The 23,347-nt window shown below is 35.9% G+C and overlaps 3 protein-coding genes across 6 annotated transcripts; 2 read left to right on the plus strand and 1 right to left on the minus strand.

Moving 5' to 3' along the window:
• The first annotated feature begins 390 nt into the window (after positions 1 to 390).
• On the plus strand, positions 391 to 20,354 carry LOC129786840 (fibroblast growth factor receptor homolog 1-like). Of its 4 annotated transcripts, none has more exons than XM_055822086.1 (10): positions 391 to 1,429; positions 5,856 to 6,090; positions 15,217 to 15,343; positions 15,416 to 16,011; positions 16,208 to 16,663; positions 16,751 to 16,929; positions 17,800 to 18,720; positions 18,794 to 18,987; positions 19,056 to 19,196; positions 19,289 to 20,354. In XM_055822086.1, the coding sequence occupies exons 2-10, from the start codon at positions 5,946 to 5,948 to the stop codon at positions 19,497 to 19,499; spliced, it is 2,970 nt and encodes a 989-aa protein (XP_055678061.1). In that variant the 5' UTR covers positions 391 to 1,429; positions 5,856 to 5,945; the 3' UTR covers positions 19,500 to 20,354. The 4 variants fall into 4 exon arrangements, with proteins under 4 accessions (XP_055678061.1, XP_055678062.1, XP_055678063.1 ...); XM_055822087.1 differs by having other exon boundaries at positions 391 to 984; XM_055822088.1 differs by lacking the exons at positions 16,208 to 16,663; positions 16,751 to 16,929 and adding an exon at positions 17,161 to 17,333 and having other exon boundaries at positions 412 to 1,429.
• LOC129786843 (adenylyltransferase and sulfurtransferase MOCS3) lies at positions 20,027 to 21,848 on the minus strand. Its single transcript, XM_055822092.1, has one exon. The coding sequence runs from the start codon at positions 21,742 to 21,744 to the stop codon at positions 20,434 to 20,436; it is 1,311 nt and encodes a 436-aa protein (XP_055678067.1). The 5' UTR covers positions 21,745 to 21,848; the 3' UTR covers positions 20,027 to 20,433.
• A 30-nt stretch (positions 21,849 to 21,878) lies between these two features.
• LOC129786844 (uncharacterized) lies at positions 21,879 to 23,344 on the plus strand. The gene is made up of 2 exons (XM_055822094.1): positions 21,879 to 22,631; positions 22,700 to 23,344. The coding sequence occupies exons 1-2, from the start codon at positions 22,105 to 22,107 to the stop codon at positions 23,139 to 23,141; spliced, it is 969 nt and encodes a 322-aa protein (XP_055678069.1). The 5' UTR covers positions 21,879 to 22,104; the 3' UTR covers positions 23,142 to 23,344.
• Positions 23,345 to 23,347: the final 3 nt, after the last annotated feature.

The following is a 23,347-nucleotide window of genomic DNA, read 5'->3' on the forward strand; positions in this document are numbered from 1 at the left end:
GATCTTCTTTTTGTCTTTAATAACTTAAAAAATCTTCTTCATACCAATTGAATGGAAAAGATAAATGATCATGATCTTAAAGATTATTTAAATTTTATTTTTTCTAGGTAAATTCTGCTAAAAAAATCAGAATTTCATTCAAAGATCCCTCACAGAACCCCCAGCAAACTTTGCGATTGCATTTTTAGATGGAATAAAATGGGGAAATGTGAGGATGCGCTCGATGTCTTGGAAGCCAAGTGCACGCACCAACTTCCCATCCATTTCTACTTCTCACATCCCACATTTTCCTTCGGGTCTTGTGCAAAGAAACGCCGGGGCCCCTGATAGCGTCGCGCAGCACCAATACACACGCCACATGCTCAGCCGGCTATCGCACTTGTGCCGGCGCGACTTAAGCTAATCCCGAGAAGTTCGTTTTGACTGATTTTCATTTCAGTATGCTACCAACTTTCTTGGCTGGTGGACGTCTCACATTTCGGTGTCTCTTGAGCGATTTTACTTCTCCCTCACCAGGAGAGTCTTAAAGAATTGACACAAGAAAAAGAACGAATCGTCGGCACTGTCTTGTGCTTGTCAATCTTCAGAGGATCACAATATAAAGTTCCTTCTCTTCCATTCAAATCGCGAGTTGTGTTTTAATCGGTGTCTTGTGAAAAAATTCTATTGATCGATTGACTTTTTTTTTAAGAAAAAAAGTGAAGCGTTTTTTTATCAATTTATCAAAAGAACAAGAAAAATTGTGTTGGAAAAGCAAATATTTGTTTGATGTATATTTTGGAATATCAGTGTGAAAAAAAGGAGCGAGATAAATAAGAAAAGTGATTTCTTAACTCAATCATACGAGAGAGAAAAAAACAATTTTTGAGCACAAAAAAAAGTATTTTTTGACAAAAACGGTGTGTGTATTCAAATCGGTTGGGTGCATGTAAACTGCTTATCGCGCGATTGTACAAGAAAGGGTCTTTTCACGGAGGATTAAAGGTATACAAAAGACTTACACATGATAGTGCAGTGAAGCGTATTTTTTGTGTGTGGCTTGTTGAAAAAAAAAGATGCTCATCCCTCATAAATCAGTATCTTACCAATTTTTATTGTGAGGATTACATACAATTTTTTTACGTCGCCAAATAGGATTTATATTGTGGTGTCTCTTGTACACATTTGTGTGCTGATTGGTGGATTTTGGGATTTTTTGTTGTTGATCGCAAGAAAACACAAGAAGACGAAACTCAAACAGAGATATACACCTGAAAAGGAGCGCCAAGTGAATTTTAAATCAATTGCGATAAATCGTTTTGTTGGTGGAATTGAAAGAAGGTTCGTCTTTGCCGACAAATCCCTCTCATTCTCTCTATTTATAAAACAGGGAGGGTAGTCAGGCACACATTACACACAAAAAAGGAGAAGAACGATTTATAAGAAAAAGGTTAGTTTTAAACCTTTTTTTTCCTGCCCAATTTATCTTTTGTGCTTTACCACAAGAATAAAAAATCTCCTGCACGCCATTTAAGCCATTAATTTGTTAAACAACCCGCCTATAATCTTAAATCAAATAAATGATCAGCAATATACATTTATTGAATTAATTTCGAAATAAGCAAGGCTCCGAGATCAACGATTCTTCTTTTTTCCCTCTCTCTCCTAAAAGTTTACCAAAAGAGTGTTCTAAGTGATTTTCCTAACTAAATATTTATAGAGATTAGATCTGTGTGAAAAGTGAAATGTATTTGAAGTTTGATTGAAAATTTATTTATCAAAGAAGAAGGCACATTTAGTTCTCGGAATTGTGTCAAATATCAATGAAATGTCATAAGTGGTTATATGTATCTTGGAGCTGCTATTTTTGAGGAATATATAGATTTAGAAAATAGAAAAGGAGGAGATCGAGAAGTTTGGTATTTCTTAGAAAAGAGGTTCTCCTGCAATTAAAGTTCCACAACGATTAACTTTTTGCCTCTAAAATCTTCTAATTTTACAACCTGGAGCTGTAATTAGAACCTAAGAATTTCGGTTTGATTTAATTTTAAATCTTAAAAAAAAAAAGTCACAATTATATAAATTTTTAATCGAATATTAAATGGTTCATTGTAAAACAAATAAGTTTCTCTTTGAATTTGTCTTAAAAGCCCCCAATAATTTCCAAAACATGAACTACTTCTTTATAAACATTTCGTTTATCCATTAAATTCGTTCCCAATAGAAGACCTTCTCTTCTTTTCTTATGTTTATGTTATTTTCATTGAAAACAATGCATATCTTCACCCCAGATGAGTAATAAAAAATTATAGATCACACTATTTTTAACGCGCAAGAGATGACGCAAAGTGAAAAAAAAAATTGGGGTTCATCGTATAAAACTTTTATAGAAAATAAATAAATATTTCAACTGAATGATCCCAGATGGAAAGTAAGAAGACTTTTAATTTTCTTGCAAACGCATTTTCAAGGAAATCTCTCAATGTTGTGTGCGCGAAAAAAAATCATTAATTTATGTAAAAATTCTCTTTTTTCTCCTCTTCTCGGGAATATTGAAAACAACAAAGACGTGGAAACAATAGACATTCCTGCATTCCGTTTTCCAAATATTGATCTTCTTCGCCTTTTTTCTGCCTCTTCCCGGGTGTGTGTGGATGGATTTCGCACTCAAGTGCAACGCCATGTTCACAGTGAAGATCACTTATCGATTTGCGTCCTCATTTATTGCCATAAGAATTGAAAAAGAAGTGAAGAAGAATAAGAAAAAAAAACAAGAAGAAAAGGAAGTTGGCTGAATTGACCATCAAGATTAAGGAATGGAAGCTGAATGGATTTCTTTGGTTGTGTTCCCACACCCGAATGATCAGTTAATTATTATTGTAAATGAGAAAATCCCGCTGGGAGCTTGACGTGTGACAAATTGTTTGAAGAAAGTTTCGTCAATAAAAGCTTTATGTATAAAGAGTTGTAGCGAATGGAGAAATTGCTTAGAATTTCAATAGATGGGATAACCTGCTCAATTATTTATTGATAGAACCCATGGAATGCCATAGACAGAGAATTTAAGCTAAATGGACAGATGAGGATGTGCAGTCAGAGAAAATTACTAAAAATCTTGACAAGTTTTGTGGGTGGAATTAAACCACGATTATTGAAAGAAATTGAAAATTTTTAGTTAAAAAAATGTCCTTTACTTTTTTTTTTCATTGAAAAAAATTAAGAACTTCGTATCGAGATAAGAAGAAACTTTTTAGAATAAATTATAAAGCATATATATAAGCAAGAAACAAGGCAGCATAATTACAGGTAACAAAAGCTTATTTGTGTCATTTTCTCAAGAATACAAAAAAAAATCATTCTTAACCCATTATTATGTATTTCTTAGCTCAAGAAAAACGTGATAAATAAGAATTCTTCTGAGTGCAAGAAAGTGTCATTAAGAAGTCGAGGAACTTCTCTCACTTTGGCCATATGTTTGGTTGAAAATTGATGTTTCTGTTTATGTTTCAATTACCACGAAAAACTCATAATTAAATTGATATATTCTCTCTCACGTGAATTAAAATACACACCCTGATAGGGATCAGAGAACGAAAGAATTTCTGTGGTACCACGCATGTTCTTATGAGCTTAACATTGAGCATTTTGGAATAAATTCAGTGCCATGCGATTGAAACTTTAATCACTGTCACTTTCATTTCACACCGTGAATTAATCAAAGAAAAATTTAATTCGTGTGAACTCCAACAACCTGTAGAACAAGCAATTACCGGATTTCTTACATGGGCACTCCTTGATGTGAAAAAAAGATCTTCCGCGTGATGACTTACGGGATGACTTGTGTGCGATGTTTCAATTTTCATCACATGATATTGTCCGCGAAAAGCACCGACGCGAACACTATTTTCAACAGCAATTTCCGAAAACATGACAAATAGGCTGCATTTTGTAATTTATTTACCTAAAAATTTCTTCACCACACACTGCTTGCGTGCCTCTGAGGCATATATGTACCATATAGAAGAGATCCAAACTAAATGGGTGAGCATCACCACCCACGCACACCTCACAAGAGACGAAGCGCGCGAGAAAGATGATTCTCGAAAATTTATTGCCGTGTGAATGATTAAGCTTTTGTTATACATTCATTATTGTATAATTTGGTAGGTAGATAGGAGACGATCCTCCGCACTATTGGTGAGGAATGATGTGAGGCGAGAACTCAAGATTTAGAGGTGGATTGAACTCCTTTTATATAATCCAAACAAAAATAGCATTTATGCATATTTTGAATCAATTTACCAAATGGAATCTCACAAATTCTGAATAGAAAGTTATATTTTTTTTCTCCCAAGAAAAGATCTCATTCTTAAAGGAAACACCATAATGAAAAAAAAACCACACAAATATTAACCTACATAAGACCATCATGTTTATCTTTTAGCTTAAAAGCTCACCGTATAAAATCTCTTTCCACAAACATATACTCTAAATGGGTTTCTACTCTATAGAAGATTGTGATTTATTTGGGGGATTATCAACTTGATGTAAATGCGACATTTGCATCCCAAAAGAGATATTCTAATGTGCATGAATTTAAGGCATCGCGCATTATTTTACACCACACACATTAAAATTGAGTAAATTTCAAGGGGAAAGTCATCCAGATCAATTCAGAAGCCTCACAGGTTGTCAATTTAAATTTATTTGATATTAATCAGAAAATACCTCAATTGCCAAAAAAAACTTCTATAAAAAGAAGATAAATTGAGAATTAATTTTTTCTTACAAAATGATTCCGCAAAAATAGATTCAAATCCAAAAATAGAATTTAAACTGCTATCGAATGACTTGGGGGCAACACATGGAGGAGAACGCGCAGTGTTTTCCAGAAAGGAGACAATCATGTGTAACATTCTTGCTATATATCTCATCACATAACAATGTTAGAGCCAAACATCTTGGCTCTCATGCTGAATCATCTCTTTGGATGCGATGAAGCGTGTAGTAGAGCTACAAGTTAATAAATTTGCATACTTCTTCGCACAAATAATATTTTGCATTTAGCTCTCTGAATATAAAGTAGATGAGAAAAATATATAGCTAAATTATAGATTAAAAAATTAATGATTTTAGCATATTTCGATCATAATTTTTCGTTTTCTTAACGAAAGAAAGTTATCCAAATGATTTTCTTGCTATTTCATTTTGTTATGCGATTAAGTCTTTTCGTGATTTTTTCTTCTAATTTAAAATTCAACACAATACCTATATATTTCTATTTAAGAATTAACATATAAAATATGTGATAACAACAGATTGTTTGCTTGACGCTTTCTTAGAAAATCGAATAATTCAAAAGAAGATTTTATGACTTTGTGAAAATTTTGCAGTGCCAAAAATCGCAACCATTCTGTTGATTTTCAACGAATATTCTTAGAAATTTCTAATTTATTCTTACAAAAAACAATTCTTGTTTAATTTTATGTGCAGTAACGTCTCCACTAGACCTTTAATAAGAACTTCAACACAGCGACATTTTGATTGACTTACTCAATAAATAAATTGGTAGATAAATTGTTATCACATCCGCGAATTAGTGCAATAAAAACAAATTACCAACAATCTATAACAGATTTCTTGGAATTGATTAAAATTAAGTAATCTACGGTAATACCATGGATTAGTCACATTTATTAAAAAAAGAAAGCTCGCGTGGCGAAGTAATCCCAAAGTGGCAAATTGAGCATTAAATGAATTTTAATAAGATATAATTTTCCACTAAAAGTTTTCATGAAATATCTTTGCTTGAAAGTCTTTTAGATTAATATTCTGCACCTGTTTCTAATTTTTTCCTCTCTCTCTAAAATTTTCAGATAATTTAGCAACATAAAATGACAACAACTTCCTTTCCGGCGTGAGGAATATTCTACCAACGAAGAGGGGAACCTTACACGGCCAACGCCATGGATTTAATTTATAGAATCATCATGGACATACAGCACAGCCGGATAGCATTTCTTCTATTCCTGCATATTTTGCTAATGGTTGCAACGGTTTCCTCAAGGAAGATTCCAGCGCAAGACACCGAAGGCATTACCATTAATTTAGGTGAGTGGAATTGTTTTTGCCACAAGATGTTCCTTCAGAAGATCCTTGGGCTTCTCATTAAAGACAAATGGGATCCTTTAGCTCCCTTAACTTGTGCGATTTTCAGTACAAACATATGCTGATATATTTTGAGGATCCTCTTGAAGAGGAAGATCTTCATTTCACAAGGTCATTAAAAATTGAAAAGAAAACACCAAAAATTGGTCGAGAAAGGACATTTAAAGAAACATTTGGGAAATGAAATTTGAGATTTTTTGTCCTACAACAACATTTATATGTGTGCTAATGTTTGCCTTCTATTTGCGACTATGCTCAGAAATTTATTAAGGAAAGAGAAATAAGATTTTTGATGGATGGTTTTTTAAAAATGCTAAATTAGATAATAAAACGAATAATTTACGTGAAATTCAGTGACATCTGGAAGGAATTCATTCCACATAAAATTGAATTTACTATATACAGTTATTATGTATATGAATGAGAAAAAAAATATGCTACTATGTAGTATAATTCGGTGGCTTTTCAGCACAAGCCTATTCAACGATTCTCTGATTAATTAACTCTATCGGCCACAAATTTAACCAAACGCCCACTTAAGAGTCTCTTCGGTACGATAAACATAATTTATATTCACATAGAAAAGCAATTCATTTTATTTTCGCTCTGTGCTTCGAACTCCTATAATCCCTGTTTACACAAGACTCAAATCCCTCCGTATAGAATGATTTTCAAAAGGCTCCAAAAGCATTTTTGCTTTCTTTTTTTTTCTTATTAAATACTTTTCTTAACACTTTGCCTTCATAGCATTGTGCTTTTACTTCGTTCTACAAATTTACGACAAGAAAAATATAATTTATTATTTTACGTTGACTTTTCATATCACCCAGGGATTAGACACTAATATAATGCATATAAAATGCAGAGGAAAAGAGGTGGTAAAAGAAAAGTAGAAGAAAAAAACGAAGCTGTTAATATATATTTAAAATGCTACATAAGTGATTTATCGTTTCATTCGTAAATCATTTAGCAATATGAATAAATTAGGTATTTGAGAGAGAGGCCGAGAAGATTCTGAGAAAGCAGAAGAGGTGATAACGACCGGGAGGGATAATTTAACAGGATCTTTCGAGAGATATTTGCAAATTAATTGGAAAAAGGTGAAATTTATGTTTTAAATGTTCACACTATTTTAAGAGCCTAAAAGAATGACTTTTAATCAATTTATTCACACGATAGGAGAGGAATATGCAAAAGCCGATAAAATATATAGTTAAGATATTCTTTCTATATAGATTGGCTTGTAAAGAGAATAAATTAAACTTACCCATCTTATTGGATTTGGGATTTAAAATGTAACCACCTCCTTTTGAAGATTATTTGTGAATTTCTTGAAATCTGAAAATAACTGAGAAGGAAATTTATTAGTTTTTTTTTTTTGTATTTTCCGTTGATTTTTTCACATTAATTTGATGTGATGATAGCGTTATCGAAGCGATTAAACACTCCTCTATTTTAATATGCTTCAATAGCTGTGACATACATCGCGGTGCCCCCGTGAAAAATTTCGAATAAACTTTTCTCAGCATGAGCACTGATTTTTGTCAAATTAATTCATCCAGCTTCATTAGGCAAATCTTTAGGCAATTTCAAGAATTTTATTTATCACCAAAATATCGACACAAAATATGGTCAACACTGTGTGGTTTTACATTAACAAATCATCGTGATAAAATACCCATAAAATATATGATTCTCTCAAATATAAAAAGTTAACATTCCGCAGATTTTTCATTCTAATTTATGCTAATGAGTGCATCAACACTTTATTGTGGTCTCTGCTTTTTTTATCAGAATATTTTATATTCTTGTGTCTGGGTCGTAAAATTTGATCCAGTTTATCAAATTTATGGGAAAAAATGGAGCAAAAGTCAAAAATGAATTTAGTATTTTAACGTTTGGGAGTCTCTGTGTTCCAAATTATCCAACGCATTGACGAATATTGTGAGCATAAATCAAATTTAGAGCCACCAATATGGTAAAGTTCTCACTGTGTGATGGAACAGCTTCATGCTACCCTCAAAATTTGCTGTGGACAAGGAGATTTTTCTCTAAAAGATTGTCTTTGAATCACTTCATTCATGAGTTAAATTAATAATGAAGCATAATACGTTTTTCCTCCTTTTCGTTTCTTTTTGCTGCTGTTGTCTGTGGTACATTATATGCCAAAAAGCACTGGCATCTGGCACAGTAAAGGATGAAGGAAAAGGCGCATTTTGTGTTTTACAATGAATTTTATCATTTCTAAGAAGAATATCCCACAAGAAAAAGTCATGTGCAAAAGAACTCTCTTAAAATTCATCTTACTTCTGGCCATTTCCGTTCCACGCGCGTTAAATTTAAAAAATCAACATTTCAAACACCCAAATCGACATCCAAAAATATTCTAATGAAATTTCCAATTTTAGATTTTTTTTCCTTTCAAACTAAATTGAGCTGTGGCCAAAAACTAAGCATATAATCTGCGGAGGAATCACTTTGGAGGTGCGAAAATCACTCGCTGAATGGTGATGAAGAAAGAACCCAGACAGATTAGTGACGATTAGGCACAACACATTGCATGACTTTTTTTCTTCTTCATTTCTTGCGAATCTCTAGGAAGATAGAATGAGAAAATTCACATTATGAGTTTATTTTAAAATTCGCCTTCGTGTCCATCATCATCAAACCAACCAGACACTGAATTGTGCGTGCTTTACAAGTGTTCTCCTTCTCGTGATTTTTGGGATTTGTGACGAAGGAAAAAAAACATCTATTGTACACAGCTAGAACTGCCCCATTTTTTTTTGAGTGGCATCGTGAATTTTGAAATGACGAGAATTACTGCCATTCATTTCGAATTTTATCATCTACTTTATGTCAATCTTCTGAGGGGAAAATAGCCAGGCCAATACTTCTAAGAAGTTTATGACTAACATTGAAATTAAATCATTGAAAAATCAGTAAAGCAAGTTAGAAAAATTTTCACAATTTTCATAAAAAATAGAAAAATAAAATAACTCAAAGAATAAGAACACTAAAGAATAAATTATGAGAATAGACAGACTCCCTAATATCTTCCAGACTATAAAAACAAATCCAACACCCAATAATTTCCAAGGAGAACATCCCCTATCCACATAGCATAGCATTTAAAATGTAATTGGTGTAAGTACATGATTAAAACATCTTACAGTTGAGGGCATTTGTAACTCATCACTGCATTCTGATCTACTTTTGTGAGTAAATGGAACCCAATACTTTCTTCCCCCTCTCGCGATGGTGGTTACATTTTCATGTTTCATCCATTTAATGGTCCCATTTGTCTGTTCACACTCTGGTGAATTGGATTTTTTTTCTCTTGAGGCCACACCACTCACATCATCCCAAAAATGAGGATCCAAGAGTGATAAGTTCAGAGTTCTGATGCTTAACGAATAACTTTCCTTCCAACACTCATCCGGCGTATTCTGTTGTGACATTGATGATCATTCCTCCAGAGTGGAGAGAGAAGATGAGTGATCGACACTGATTTATTGATCAGTACAGACTCCATTCGTGTGCACCTTTGACGCCTCATTGTTATGCGCTCTCCAGTGTGGATGCGGTGGGCTTGATGAACTGCCAGATTAATTAACTCATTGTCTCCACCGCGCATATGGAGATCATTTGCACTTTTGCACGCTCCTCCTGACGCGCCACCATCTTTGACTGGCTCGCTTAAATTGTCCAAAGAGCGGTTTTTGCTCCTTCTGCCAAAGGAGAATCACGTTTTCTGTTGGAACTTCTTCTTTTTTTTTTGTAATTATTCATCGTCTTGTGTAATTTGCTCCACTGCTGCTGCTGCATGACTATTGAAAGCCACACGGACACCACGGCTCATCATTTTATTACTTGTAATACTTTGCATTGAATTTATGTTCTACACGAATTGTTAAGTGGAAGAAGCACCGCAAGATGCGGATGAATTTTAATATTCTCCAACAACTGCAATTTTCGCATTTTACTGGAAATGTTGTGCTGTATTGATTTATTATTTTGCACACAATAAAAAAAGAACATACATATAGCGTATTGCTTGACAAGAGTTCAGAAATGTTGCAAGTTGAAGAACATTCTTACGAGACGATGGCAACATTTCATTTTATACTTGACTTCTGTTTGAGATTTGTGCAAATGGTGCAAATAAAATTCTTGTTTATGGTATTAAATTTAGAATTCTTTTCAATTTAAACCGTAGACATTGAATTTGAATTACTTTGAAGTATAATTTCCCGGAGATGATTTCTTGTTCTACCGGAATTTCGACTTTTATACAGACTTCATGAAGGCTTGCAATGGACTAAATGAAGATTCATAATTTAATCTTCAAATGCAAAGACACTTATAACTCAATTATTCATTTAAACAATGTCAAATGATTCACACCACCGACACTACCCCTATTGAGATTTTTCTTCAAGAAGAGAAATCCTCTTCAGAAGTCATTCATGAGGGTAATTGAGAGCCACGAACCAATGTTCATCATCAATTAATTGCCTTTCAATTGAGTCCCATCGATTTTTGGATGGGAAACAGGATTAAGTTTGGAAAGATATCCTCCATGGTACAACATAGAAGTCATTAAATATGATACGAAATGCAGCCAATCCAGAACGAATGTGGTTCTGGTCGGCTGAAGGTCCTCCGAATGGGGAACACGTGTCCTACAGATGTGCAGGCACCCCTCTATGTGTCTTTTTTTACATCTTCCACTGCACATTGGTATGGAAAAGAAGTGCAGAAGATGAGGGAAAAAAACTATTGCTTACAAAACGGTGTGTCTCTTGCCATCATCATGTGGTGCATACTTGTGAAAATGCGAGGGAGAATGGCAGCCATGACGTGTATATTCTCCTATCCTGAGCGTCTTGAAAATCTAAATGAAAGATTTATATGCAAGCGCAATTTGCAAATTACAAATTCTTCGCTTCAGCCCTTTTGAGTTGATTGCACTCAAATGTGTCTCACGTAGACCAACACTCTTTGCGTGGCTTCCGAAATGCTCCATCCGGCTGCCAATCGCCACAGCACCGCACCATTATCAATTTGCACGCGCAATTAAATAAATGATGGCACTCTGACACCATTTACAATTCATAATTCATACCCATACCTGTTGTGCATAAATTACATAATAATTCTGTGAATTAATTTAAATCGCCAATTGTTTGGAAAAACCAAAATGGATGTCAAAGAACGCTAAATTATTAAATTTGCGCCGTGCACGCAGCTAAAGAATAGTTCGCATGGTTCTCCGCATGTTTTTTGGCATCGTGTATTCAATGAATGTCTTTCTCTCATTCACTCTGGGTGCTTTCCTTCCTGTTTATATGCCATGTACGCAGCTTTCCTGCGATAGCAGTTGAAAGATTTCCGGTTAGAAATAAAAAAGAACAAAGACCACTTCACATTAAAAACTACACCACAAAGTTCTTCACTTTTACCTTCCACACCGCAGTCAAGAAAAAATTCTTTTTTTTACAGCAGAGAACAGAAGGGAAAAAAGTCAAAAAGTGCGTGTTTTCAGATAAATAAAATAAATATTTTTGCTTTATGCTCCACCGACACTTAAAATGAATATACAGCTCTTTTTTATTCATCATTTTTTTTTTCGTTTGAGATGAAAGCGAAATCTAGCATTTTATTGCTTGTTCCTCAGCTTGGACATTCATTTAGGAGAGAGTGAGGAAAAAAGCAACAATAAAAGCCTCTTATGAATGCTCAAATTAATTGTTGGTAATTGAGTCATTTGGAAAAGTAAAAAATCTAAAAACGTGCTAGAAGGAAGAGAAGTATTATATCTTGACTTTTATGCCCTTTATGAGTATTAAAGTCAACAACTTTTATGTTTAGGATGACCTCTTGGGCATGGCGGTTTGACTTTGAATGTAGTTTAGGGATTTTTTCTCTCTAAATTCTATGTAATTCAATGTACATGGATTCTAACGCCATTATATTAATCACAAATCTTCGTCATTATTAAATTAGAATTCTTGAAAATTGCTTTAAGCATTGCCTAATCTTGTTGAGAACTTTAAAAAATTTAAATCCTTTAATGCATTTAAAATTCTTTAGCTGCTAGAGAGAAGCATTTAAATTGCTTCCAATCAATTTCTCTTCCCCATGAAGATGCTATCTTAATGAAAAATATGTCACATAGCTCCTTTCTTATCATTCCCACAATATTGACATCATTTCAACACCATACCAGGATAGGAATGCCTCACCTGGTTAGCACCCTTGGAATTATGTCTTCTCACCCAACTATGTACCTCGTCCATTCCTCGAAGACAAATTTACGATAATGTTTGACGACTTAACTTGTGTGTCCGTCCACCACATAATGAATGACTGAATTTAGACGCGAAAGAAGACAACTTTGAAATAAGAACTAAAAGGAACATTCAATATAAGACATCAATTAAAAGGCTTGTGCCTGGGTGAAGATGCATCCGAAGGAAAATCGTGTGTGTGCTTGTTAACAAAAACACCAACACAATTATTTATTAATGATCGTTAAAGTGTCTAGACGAGTTATTTTTTGATAAATTGATTAATCATTGTGATGAGGACTTTTCTGCTTAGCCCTCACAGCGATCACATCCGATTCTATCGTTTATAAATAAAATAAATTAAGTAATTTTTCATATCCTTGTTTTCTTCATTTTAGATGAGATTTCTTCTTGTTTTCTTACCATTATGTAGACAAAGAATCCCGGCAAACAGCATCCTATCTTTGCATTTATCTGTAAAGAAGAAGAAAAGCAATTCTGTAAATAAATCCTTGCAAATTCGCAAAACAAACTCAACCCATGAGGGGGGTAATTGAATGTGAAAAAAGTCATAAAATCAATTAAATGGCTGTTTAAAGACCTGTCGTCTCCTTGTCTCACTGCATTAGTGTCCATTTCTTTAATTTACGAACGTGTGCACATCTTAAATATACAAACATAAATACCTACAGTATATATAATACCGCCAGATATGAACAAATAAAATGTGTGAGACTTGAATCACGCCTTTGTGCTATAAAATACCATTTTATTGCCAAAGATTAACATGATTTTTCATTTAAACACACGCCACGGTTAACATATACGGTGTTTTCTTAGTTAAGCATTAAATTTCTGGCTGGCAAATAGGTGAATCGGTAAATTAAAAATTACTTATTGATTCCCAGCACGAAGACAAATCTCAAATTCTTTTGTTGTAAATAATTGTATCGAATGGACAAGGTCTCCCACCTTGCCAGAATGCTTCTCCTTAATTTTAAAAGAGATTTATGTTGTGGAAGAAAGATCTCAACTGTAGGTGGAAAATAGAATGCAGCATAACCCGGATTAATTTCAAGGAAAATTTAATTTCAATTTTATTCTCTCAACGAAGCATCTTTTGCGCCTAATTCACTCCCATGTGCTGCATGTTCTGCTTATGGGCTCAACGTCAAAAGGAAAAGGAACCAAACTACCATTCAGTCCATAATAATCTGTTTATTAATAAATTTAATCCGCATGATTTTCTATCGGCACCATCAGTCCATTGATGCGTGTGTGGTGTATGAAATGATGGTGAATGCATCAAGAGGAGAATTGCTTAAATGACTTGTTTTGTTGTTGAAGGCATATACACAGTACATTATAAATGATGTTAAACTTTCATAATTATCATAATATTGGCTGTATGAGTGACTTTATAAATACTTTTTGTTGCTCACAAAAAGCTCATTGTTCGTCTTATTTGATTTTATGCGCCATTCCTCTAACATACACATTATACATAGCATATTACATTGCATTCTTATTACTCAATATCTCAAATACTTCTTAATCAATCCAATCAATTGATCAACAAATTTTTTTTAATTCAAAATACGAATTCTTTTTTATGATTTGAACTTTATTTAATTTTGATTTATTCAATGAAGTTTTTTTTCTTTAATAAAGCCTAGAAAATTATAGTCAGGTATCCAAAGAAAAGAATCCAATCCATTGAAATGATTAGAACTTTTCAGCAGAATTTTGCAAAACATTTTAATTATTTTTCTTATAAAAAAATTCTGCGTATCATCTTCGTATTATTTATTTTCTTATACAAAAAAAACGATTTTTCTTTATTATACCTCTATCAAGGTCAATAGCGATTTATTGGGAAAAACAATTAGATAAATATCTTTCAGTGAAGCTATTTAATAAATTCTAATCTCGTATTATTCAAATTAATTTCTTATAGAAAAAAAACTAATTCATTTTAATTCTGCACTATAGAGTCTTCTTTGGATGCTTTTCCACGTGCCTGTAAAAGTTCTCTACGTGCTGCTGCGCATGCCAATAATACAAATATTTCTTTTTTCCATCAACAAATCCCAATTTGCTAAAATTACAATTTTCCACCACAGGGAATTGAGAGAAAAGACACGTTTCGTCTTCCTCAAGATATTTACTATTGAGAAGTTCAACAATTTGCGATTGAGGTGCTCATTTAGTTTGTTCTTTGCGCTATTTTCTTGTCTAAAAGCGATGAGAAGATATTTTTTTTCTTGGGGGAAAATTAGCACACTAATCGTTATCCTTTCATGTTTCATTTATGTGCGGAAAATAAGAAATGTTTAATTAAGCCCGGAAATTTTCACACCATCGAACGTTTCGTCTGTTTTCCCCCCAAAAAGAGAAAAAAAATGGAAAAGAGTAAATAAGTTGGGTGTGTTGTACGGTATGACTTTATGTAGTACATACGGGGAGCATTTTGCTTTTTAACGTTTTCATAAATTTTAAACAAATGCTATTTCCGATCAGAAGGCCAAAGAGGCCAAACCAACAAAGCGCTCAATCTAATATTGAATTTTCTCTCACTGCGAGCTCACGAGCAATGAAAATCATTTATTTTTCCCAATATCATCGTCGTGAGTGTGTGTTCAATTTAACGGGCATTTGCGTATCGTCATGAACGTTATTTTTGCCACGCAGTACCATGGAAAAATCATTCGTTCTTTTCCAAGAAAATAATGAGGACAGAAGAATGAAATTTTCTCTTTTTTTTTCTTACCAACAGGACAAAAGAGGATATTTCGCGAAAATGTTCCACTCTACGCACGAGTTGTACTTAAATGCACATTCAACAGCCCAATTTGGTTTAAGAATGCATCACCACTTGAGACAACCACGAAGCAGACAAAAATGTAAGATCTCCTTTTGTGTGGGAGAGTTAAATCTCTTCAATAAAAAAATATTTTTTCTCTTTATTGAAATAGAATTAAATTCGAGAGGATCCGAAAGGCAAACGCGGGTGTTTATGCATGTCATTCCACAGAGGGTGGTGAATGGTCAAATCTAACACTTGTTGTGGATAACAGATTGAGATCCATCCCTGAAGATGACACACATTTCACGGGGAATCTGGAGATTCAATCTCAAGTATCTGAGAATGTCGCATTGACTGATGATGTGGACACCGATGATTACTTTGAGGAACAATTTCGAACTGTGAGAAATGACCTCAAGGAGGAGAATGTTGATCTTTCAACAAGAACCCCCGATGGTGATACTGTAGATCCATCATCAGTCCACGTAGCACCCTATTTCACAAAAGCTAGCACCCTTTCGCGCCTCTTAGCTCGTCCTTCGGGGAACATGGTGAAATTGAAGTGCATTGCAAGTGGAAATCCCGAACCAAACATCACATGGACCAAGGATGGGAAGTCAATTGAGAGAAAATTCGGGCATGTAAACTATGGGAAGAGGGCAATAACGCTGGAGGACCTGGTGCTGGAAGATGCTGGGAATTACACATGTCACGTTTGCAATGACTTAGGATGTGTCAACCACACAACGGAGCTCATTGTTCAAGGTAAATATTTTTTCTCAATAAGGAAATTATTTTTTTTTTTTTGTAATTGAAGGACATTCAGATAAATTAGGGAAAATACTTGTATAGAATATGGGAAATATCTTTAGCCTTAAACCCTTTCTTGATAAAATTTGAAAATTATTCAGAAAGAGAGAAGATTCATAATAAAAATCTCTTATCTATCAACTATATACAGACAGAACCATGGGTAATGATTTGAGAGGTTTAGAAATACATAATCAAGTTTCCAACAATGTCATCACGGCCAATAAAAAGGGAATTCTTGATCCTGGTACAAATGAAATAGCCGATTCATCGCAGGAAAATCTCAATCAGCAAATGGTTCAGAATAAAAGTCAAGGATATCGTGCACCAGTATTCACACGAAAGGGCAGTATGCATTTCTTAGAATCACATCCAACGGGACACTCTATCACCCTCAAATGTGCATCTTCGGGAAATCCACAACCAACAATCACATGGAGTAAAAATAATAGCAATGGAACAATAAATCGACAACTGGGTGGAATTAGGTACTCAAAAACAGGCATTAGCATGGATTCCCTCACACCGAGCGATTCAGGAAACTACACCTGCAACGTGTGCAACATTGTAGCCTGCATCAATTTCACATATCAACTCATGGTCATGGGTAAAAATCATTATTGAGGCTCTGTTGCAAAAGAGAATCAACATCTAAATTCCCGTTTTTTTTTTTGTTTTTCTTGACTTCTATCAGATCGTTTCCCTTCACGACCGTATATTATGACACCACCCCTTAATCAAACTGCAGTCGTTAAAAGAAATATCACCTTTTCATGCGAAAGTATCAGTGATTTGGAAGCCCATACTGAATGGTATAAGTTCCGTTCGAAGGAAATAAACGGAACTGACCTTCCAGAGCATACAAAGCTCAAGGTACAAATTCCACTCCAAAAAAAAATCTCTCTCATGTCTTGTCCTCTGTTCTTGGTGGTTGGTCTTCTCTGTTTCGGCTTTTTTTTCTTTTCGTCCTGGTTGAGGGCTTTATGCATAAAATTCTTCTTCTTAATTTTTTTTCTTTCAGGATATTCTGGTTTAAAAAAAAAAACGATTTTTTTATTGTAGGTGGTGGTTGATTATTCTTTTCCTATCTTTTTGCATTTTCAGAAATTGTAAACCACAAACCAATCATAATTCCACTTCCAAACAATTTGACACTCTCACCTGGCGCTTCTGGGGAAATGAAGTGCACAGTGGTGTCAAACTATCATCCACACATTGAATGGATGGCGGGCTTTTGTGAAAACAATTGTTCAACAAATACCACAATGTCTGCTAAGGTGAAGGTTGTTGCATGAAGAGACAATATCTTACGCATGATCTTTCCTATTTTACCCATTTAACTGATTAAAAATTTTATTAAAAACAATTAAAAATTAATAAAGATCGTGAAAACATATTTTTTTAAAGGAAAATTGTACGTAGTTTTGACTTTCCAACGACATTTTGATTAAATTATCTCACTCACATAATTTTTTTTTAATAAAACGGAGATGACGGGGGATGAAGAATGGAATAAACTTACCCGAAATGTCTCTAGATCTTAAAAAAAAACTTTAATTATTAGTATGGAATAATTATGTAGTAGCTTAAGTTACCTACGCTTCAAACCTATAAACTAAACCGCATCTATTCCATTTTCTGAGCTTGCTTGTAACCATCTAACGCTATAACAAATCATAGGCTAAACAAGCGCATGATTTTGGCGTCCGAATTTTGCTTAACTAAATTCCTCAAAATTCACAGACGGACCCCAATGATCCTGGGATTCTAAGGCTAGAGAATGTAACCTACAGCGACGAAGGATGGTACACATGCCTCACAGCCAATACCCTCGGCGCAACAACTGCAAGCGCCTACCTGCATGTTGTCGATGAGGATTCCCCCCTTGTTGCACCAATTAAGAACTACAGCATCTACACCATTTGCGTCATAGCTTTTTCCGTCCTCCTTCTCCTGTCGTCAATCCTCATTGTTTGCACATATAAGAAGCTCAATCGGGAGAAGTTGATAATGAAGCATCGAATGCAGACGGTTCATCAGTGGAACAAGAAGGTCATTGTAATCAAACCAGCTCCAGATGCATCCAATCCCGAAGCAGTCATTGTGCCCATTATTAAAATTGAGAAGCAACGCACAACCCAAATGCAGAGTGCCAACAATGATCCACAACCAATATCTGAGTATGAATTCCCAATGGATTCAAATTGGGAATTCCCAAGGAACTATTTGGTTTTGGGTAAAACATTGGGAGAAGGTGCCTTTGGACGGGTTGTAATGGCTGAGGCAAATGGTTTGGTTAAGAATGGTTTTGCCTCCGTTGTGGCCGTTAAAATGGTCAAGGAGGGTCACACGGACTCCGATATGGCGAGTTTGGTACACGAAATGGAAGTCATGAAGATGATTGGAAAGCACATTAACATTATCAACTTACTCGGATGCTGCAGCCAAGGTGGTCCGTTGTATGTCATTGTGGAGTACGCTCCGCATGGGAATCTCAAAGATTTCCTCAAAAAGAATCGACCAAGATCGGAATTTGACATCCCCTTCATTGCCAAGACTGAGGAGGAAGAATACGATCCGGACAAGAAGAATCTAACACAGAAGCATCTCATTTCTTTTGCATTCCAAATTGCAAGAGGAATGGAGTACTTAGCCTCACGAAGGGTAAGAAGAATCTAATAAATTCTGAGAAGAATTTCTCTATTCTTTTCTTGTTTTTTTTTTCTGTTTAATGCAGTGCATCCATCGAGATCTGGCAGCAAGGAATGTTCTTGTCAGTGATGACTACGTCATGAAAATTGCCGATTTCGGCCTAGCGAGGGATATACAGGATACGGATTACTACAGGAAAGCAACAAATGGGCGACTACCCATTAAATGGATGGCCCCTGAATCACTAACAGATAAATTCTACGATACAAAGAGTGACGTGTATGTTTTGAGAATTTATTTAACTTGTAATAAGCTATGTAATGAATATCTTCTTCCTTTTTTTTAAGATGGTCCTATGGTATACTACTGTGGGAAATTATGTCCTTTGGTGAGCAACCATATCCATCGATATACTCTGCCGATGATCTCAACATTTTCCTACGATGCGATCATCGTCTTGAGAAGCCAAAACGCTGCTCAAATAACATGTAAGTAGAACTCTATAGCAATCAAGAGGAATCTACACGTAAATCTCTCCCTGAATCTATTCCCTAAAACAAAACTTTTAAATTTCTTTCAGATACATGCTAATGAGGCAGTGTTGGCAATTCAATCCCCAAGATCGGCCAAATTTCTCGCAGCTTGTCGTCGATCTGGACAAGATTCTGAGTGCAACGGCCAACGATGAGTATTTAGATTTGGGTGTGCCCCTACTTGAGACACCCCCATCGAGTGATGACGAAGAATCCGACACAGAAGCCCACAGAGAACTTCTACACTCGAATTACTGAGAACAATCGCACTCCCTCCCAGTAAATCCTCAACAATAATATTCTCTATATTTATGGATTCCCTCAAAAAGGCGCTCTAAAATACGAGAGAGAGAGAGCAAAAGAACCAAAGAAAGGACTGAAGAAAATTTCTAACTTTTGCTACAAATGGGCAAAATGGGGGTATGTCCTTTAGAGAAATTCTCGAGAATTTACAAAAACAGTGCGTGAGAAAATGTAATTTCTATATAAATTAGTTTTAAGGTAATTTTTTTAGTGTTTTTTAAGTGTTTATTTAATCTCGCTAAGACTGTATTTTAATTTGAGAGCGCTATAGAGCAACTTTTTACCTTTAAATTCTGTTCAATGTGAAAACCTTGAGATCAATCCGACAAGATTATGAAATAATTCTAAGTACAAAGTGGTCTCAACTGGAGTTTAATTAATCATAAAGAACAAAAAAAACGAATAAATTAATAAATAAAAGGTCAGAGAGTGAATTTTTGGGGTTGGGAGGTTGAAGAGTCTTCGTACTGAGAATTAAAAGATTTTTTGGATGATTTTTGATTTTTATTTCAAAATTTTAATTATAAAAAAGAATCTTACATTATAAAAAGTTCAGGAACTTTTCAACCTCCTTCTCGCATAAATTGTTTCATATATTCAATGTAGAATGTGGATGTAATATTTTATATAAAGAGAAATTGTTTTAAAAAAAATTGAATTTAGTGCTAAAGTCAGTATTTCTAAAAGAGAAAATTCTTTTTCTGTAGATTGAAGAGTGACGAAGAAGGTTGTAAATAAATTTCTTTTTAGCAATTTATTATTTAGAAAATTAAGATGAGAAATTGTAATAAAAATTACCATCTAAAAAAATATTATTTTCGATTTTATTTATTTTGCTAAATTCAGAGAGGAAGTACGAAGTACTTACGCACGGCATGGGAAGTCCTCTCTAGTAGACGGGGAATTTGCGATCGATGTACTTTGCCCAGGCATGAAGACCACCGATGATGTCCTTGGGGGCATTGTCGCCCTTTATGAATTCCTTGAGCTTCTTAACGGCCCTCTGGGAGTCATTTCCACGACGACACACCACATAGATGGGAAGGTTCATCTTGCCCAGATCCTCGGCAATTCTCTCAATCTTCTGACTATTTATGTCATCAATGGGAATGTTCTTGGTGTTTTTTAGGGCACAAATCTTTATCTCATTCGGTGAACGAACATCCACGAGCACATGCGGAATTTTTGCTTTGAAAATCCTCCTGTATTCCTGCACAGTAATCCTGTCAGATTCATCCAAAAGCTTCAAACTGTGGTCTTTGTCATTTGCCTTAGATCCACAGAATGCTTCATAATCAATGAGCTGAGTTATGGTGGGATTCTCAGAGCATGAAGCGCAATCTTTGATCTTTCCACGAAGCTTCAGTGTCCGGAAACGTGCTTCAAAGCCATCGTAGACGAGCAATTGCTTCGATAGAACTCCGTCGAGATTGAGGAGAACCTTTATAGCTTCAAGGGCCATGAGGGATCCAATAACACCAGTTACTGGACCCATAACGCCGGAATCACCGCAATTCTGCACATGATCCGGATTTGGTGGCTGCGTGTGGATGCATCGGTAGCATGGGCCATCCTTGTAGTTGTACACCGTCAGCTGTCCATCAAACTGAATGGCACTCCCGGAGACGAGTGGCTTCTTTGCCAGAACGCATGCATCACTCAGCAAATAACGCGTAGCGACGTTATCTGTTGCATCCAAGACAATGTCGTATTGTTCAATGATCGTCATTGCATTCGTGCTATTGATTTCAGTATTATGAGCATCAAAGCGCAATTTTGAGTGGATTCTATCGAGAGCCCTTCCCATGGCGAAAACCTTGCTAATACCAACGTCCCTCTCGGAGTAGAGAGTCTGCCGGTGAAGATTACTCAAATCAACCTTATCGTAGTCCACAGCAGCAATCATTCCAATCCCCGCTGCTGCTAGGTACAGTGCAGCTGGACATCCAAGTCCCCCAGCACCTACAATGAGTGCCGAAGAACTCCGTAGCTTCACCTGCCCCTCAACACCAATGCCAGGAACCAAAACCTGCCGACTGTAACGTGCAATCTCATTGTTCGACAACTTATCCGGGAATTCAGGTGGTTTATCCAATACTGAGCTTATCAATTTACACTCCTCCTCACTCTTGGCCAACTTATCCCTCAGCTCAGTTATTTCCTCCTCCATTTCTTTGATTAATTCACGCATACCAGCCATCGCAAGATTACAAAAAGAAATTTTGAACACAAAAGACCCAAAATAAAAAAAAAGACGCTGTTTTGGATGAATTTCCGAGAAATTTTTGGGGTTATTTTTGGATCTTTTTGTTCCGAAAAATTTTTTTTTGTCGTTATGTTGTGCGGTAACCTAACTTTTTGGCGCCTATTCTGCATCCTAAAGTTTTTTTTGTGTTGTCTTTCTGTTTGGGAATTTTTCCGTAAATTTTCTGGCTTTCGTACAAGTCCAAGAATAATCGTAATTTGTGCAAGAGGATCAAGAAACTTCCGCCTAAGCGTTGGCATTAGAATCTGTGCGATCGCACTGAGCATTTTCCGGGTTTTGGTACATTAAACAAGAATGACAACTCAGATGCCGCGGCGACGTTCCGTTTTGCAGGAACTCTCAGCAACATCGGACAATCTCTACCTGGACGACTCACTCCTGGACAGCCCCAATAGCAATTTATCCCGCAGCTTTGCCTCCCCTGTGCCATCCCCGGATGAAATTGTTATCCGGCAGCGTGGACGGCGAAGTATTTCGATTACATGGTCGCCGGGGCAGGAGAAAACTAACGGGAAGAAGGCATCACCACTGAAGACACCCACGAAGAATATGTCCCAGATGGTGCTGCGGAGTTCACCGCGAAAGAGGCTACTCATGTCCGATGGGAAATCCAGCGTATGCCCAAGGATGATTGTTGAGGACACAAAGAAGCTACGAATTGAGGAGAAATCCATGGCACAAATCAACACACAGATACCCCTGGCGACATATCTCAAAGGCTACAGTCAGGAACAACTGGCTAGCATCATACAGAAGCTCGTTCGGGACAATGCTTCCCTCGAAAAGGCTATTCGCAGTGAACTTCCGGTTCCAGACATTAAGTAAGTTTTTTCTTTATCTCTGAAAGTTTTGGCTTTTTTTTAAAGACTTTGGGGGCTCATTTTTACAGACCTTTCGAGAGCCAGCTGATCTTCATCAAGAAGAGCATCTACCGCAGCCTTCCGTCTTCGCGATTGGTGAAGAAGAACGACAGTGTGGCCTATTCCAGGGCATCCCTCCACTTGACTGCCTTCAAGAAAGCCATTGCCGATCAAGCCACACTTCTCAGCCAATCGCAGCACTTTGACGCCCTCATGGACTACATCCTCATGGCATGGCCCATTGTAAGGAGCACCCCCATTTGGGAAAATCACACCCACAACTCCATACGCCGGCACTGCTTCAAACTACTCGCCTTCCACTGCAAGACATCCCTTCAGGAGGCGGGGGAGCACCTTGGCGAGGATCGCCTCAGCCAGCTCTCGTCACAGATAAATGAGATGATCAGCGAATGCGAAAATATGACTGCGTGCCTCTCAACTTTGGAATACCTCACCAAAGTTTCCGAATAGACGGCACCCCCGCGGATGACGTCAACTCCATGGAATGTCTGCCATAAAAGGATTCTTTTACGAGATTCCTTTCTGTCTTGTTCTTCGTTTTTTTTTTCAGCACCCCCCACTTTATACATTGAACTTCCTGTTTTTGACTAATTTAGTGTAGTAAAAATCCTGTATTATACGTCTGAAATATAAAAAAAATTATATTGCCAAAAGAC

Source organism: Lutzomyia longipalpis, chromosome 1 (genome assembly GCF_024334085.1).
Source record: "Lutzomyia longipalpis isolate SR_M1_2022 chromosome 1, ASM2433408v1".
Lineage (NCBI taxonomy): Eukaryota > Metazoa > Arthropoda > Insecta > Diptera > Psychodidae > Lutzomyia > Lutzomyia longipalpis.

Bases quoted from the DNA above. Each gene is read 5' to 3' on its own strand.
- LOC129786843 (XM_055822092.1), bottom strand. From the start codon at position 21,744: ATGGCTGGTATGCGTGAATTAATCAAAGAAATGGAGGAGGAAATAACT.
- LOC129786844 (XM_055822094.1), top strand. From the start codon at position 22,105: ATGACAACTCAGATGCCGCGGCGACGTTCCGTTTTGCAGGAACTCTCA. The intron at 22,632-22,699 runs GTAAGTTTTTTC...TCATTTTTACAG, and splicing joins CTTCCGGTTCCAGACATTAA to ACCTTTCGAGAGCCAGCTGA.
- LOC129786840 (XM_055822086.1), top strand. From the start codon at position 5,946: ATGGATTTAATTTATAGAATCATCATGGACATACAGCACAGCCGGATA. The intron at 16,930-17,799 runs GTACAAATTCCA...CAAAATTCACAG, and splicing joins CAGAGCATACAAAGCTCAAG to ACGGACCCCAATGATCCTGG. The intron at 18,721-18,793 runs GTAAGAAGAATC...TGTTTAATGCAG, and splicing joins AGTACTTAGCCTCACGAAGG to TGCATCCATCGAGATCTGGC.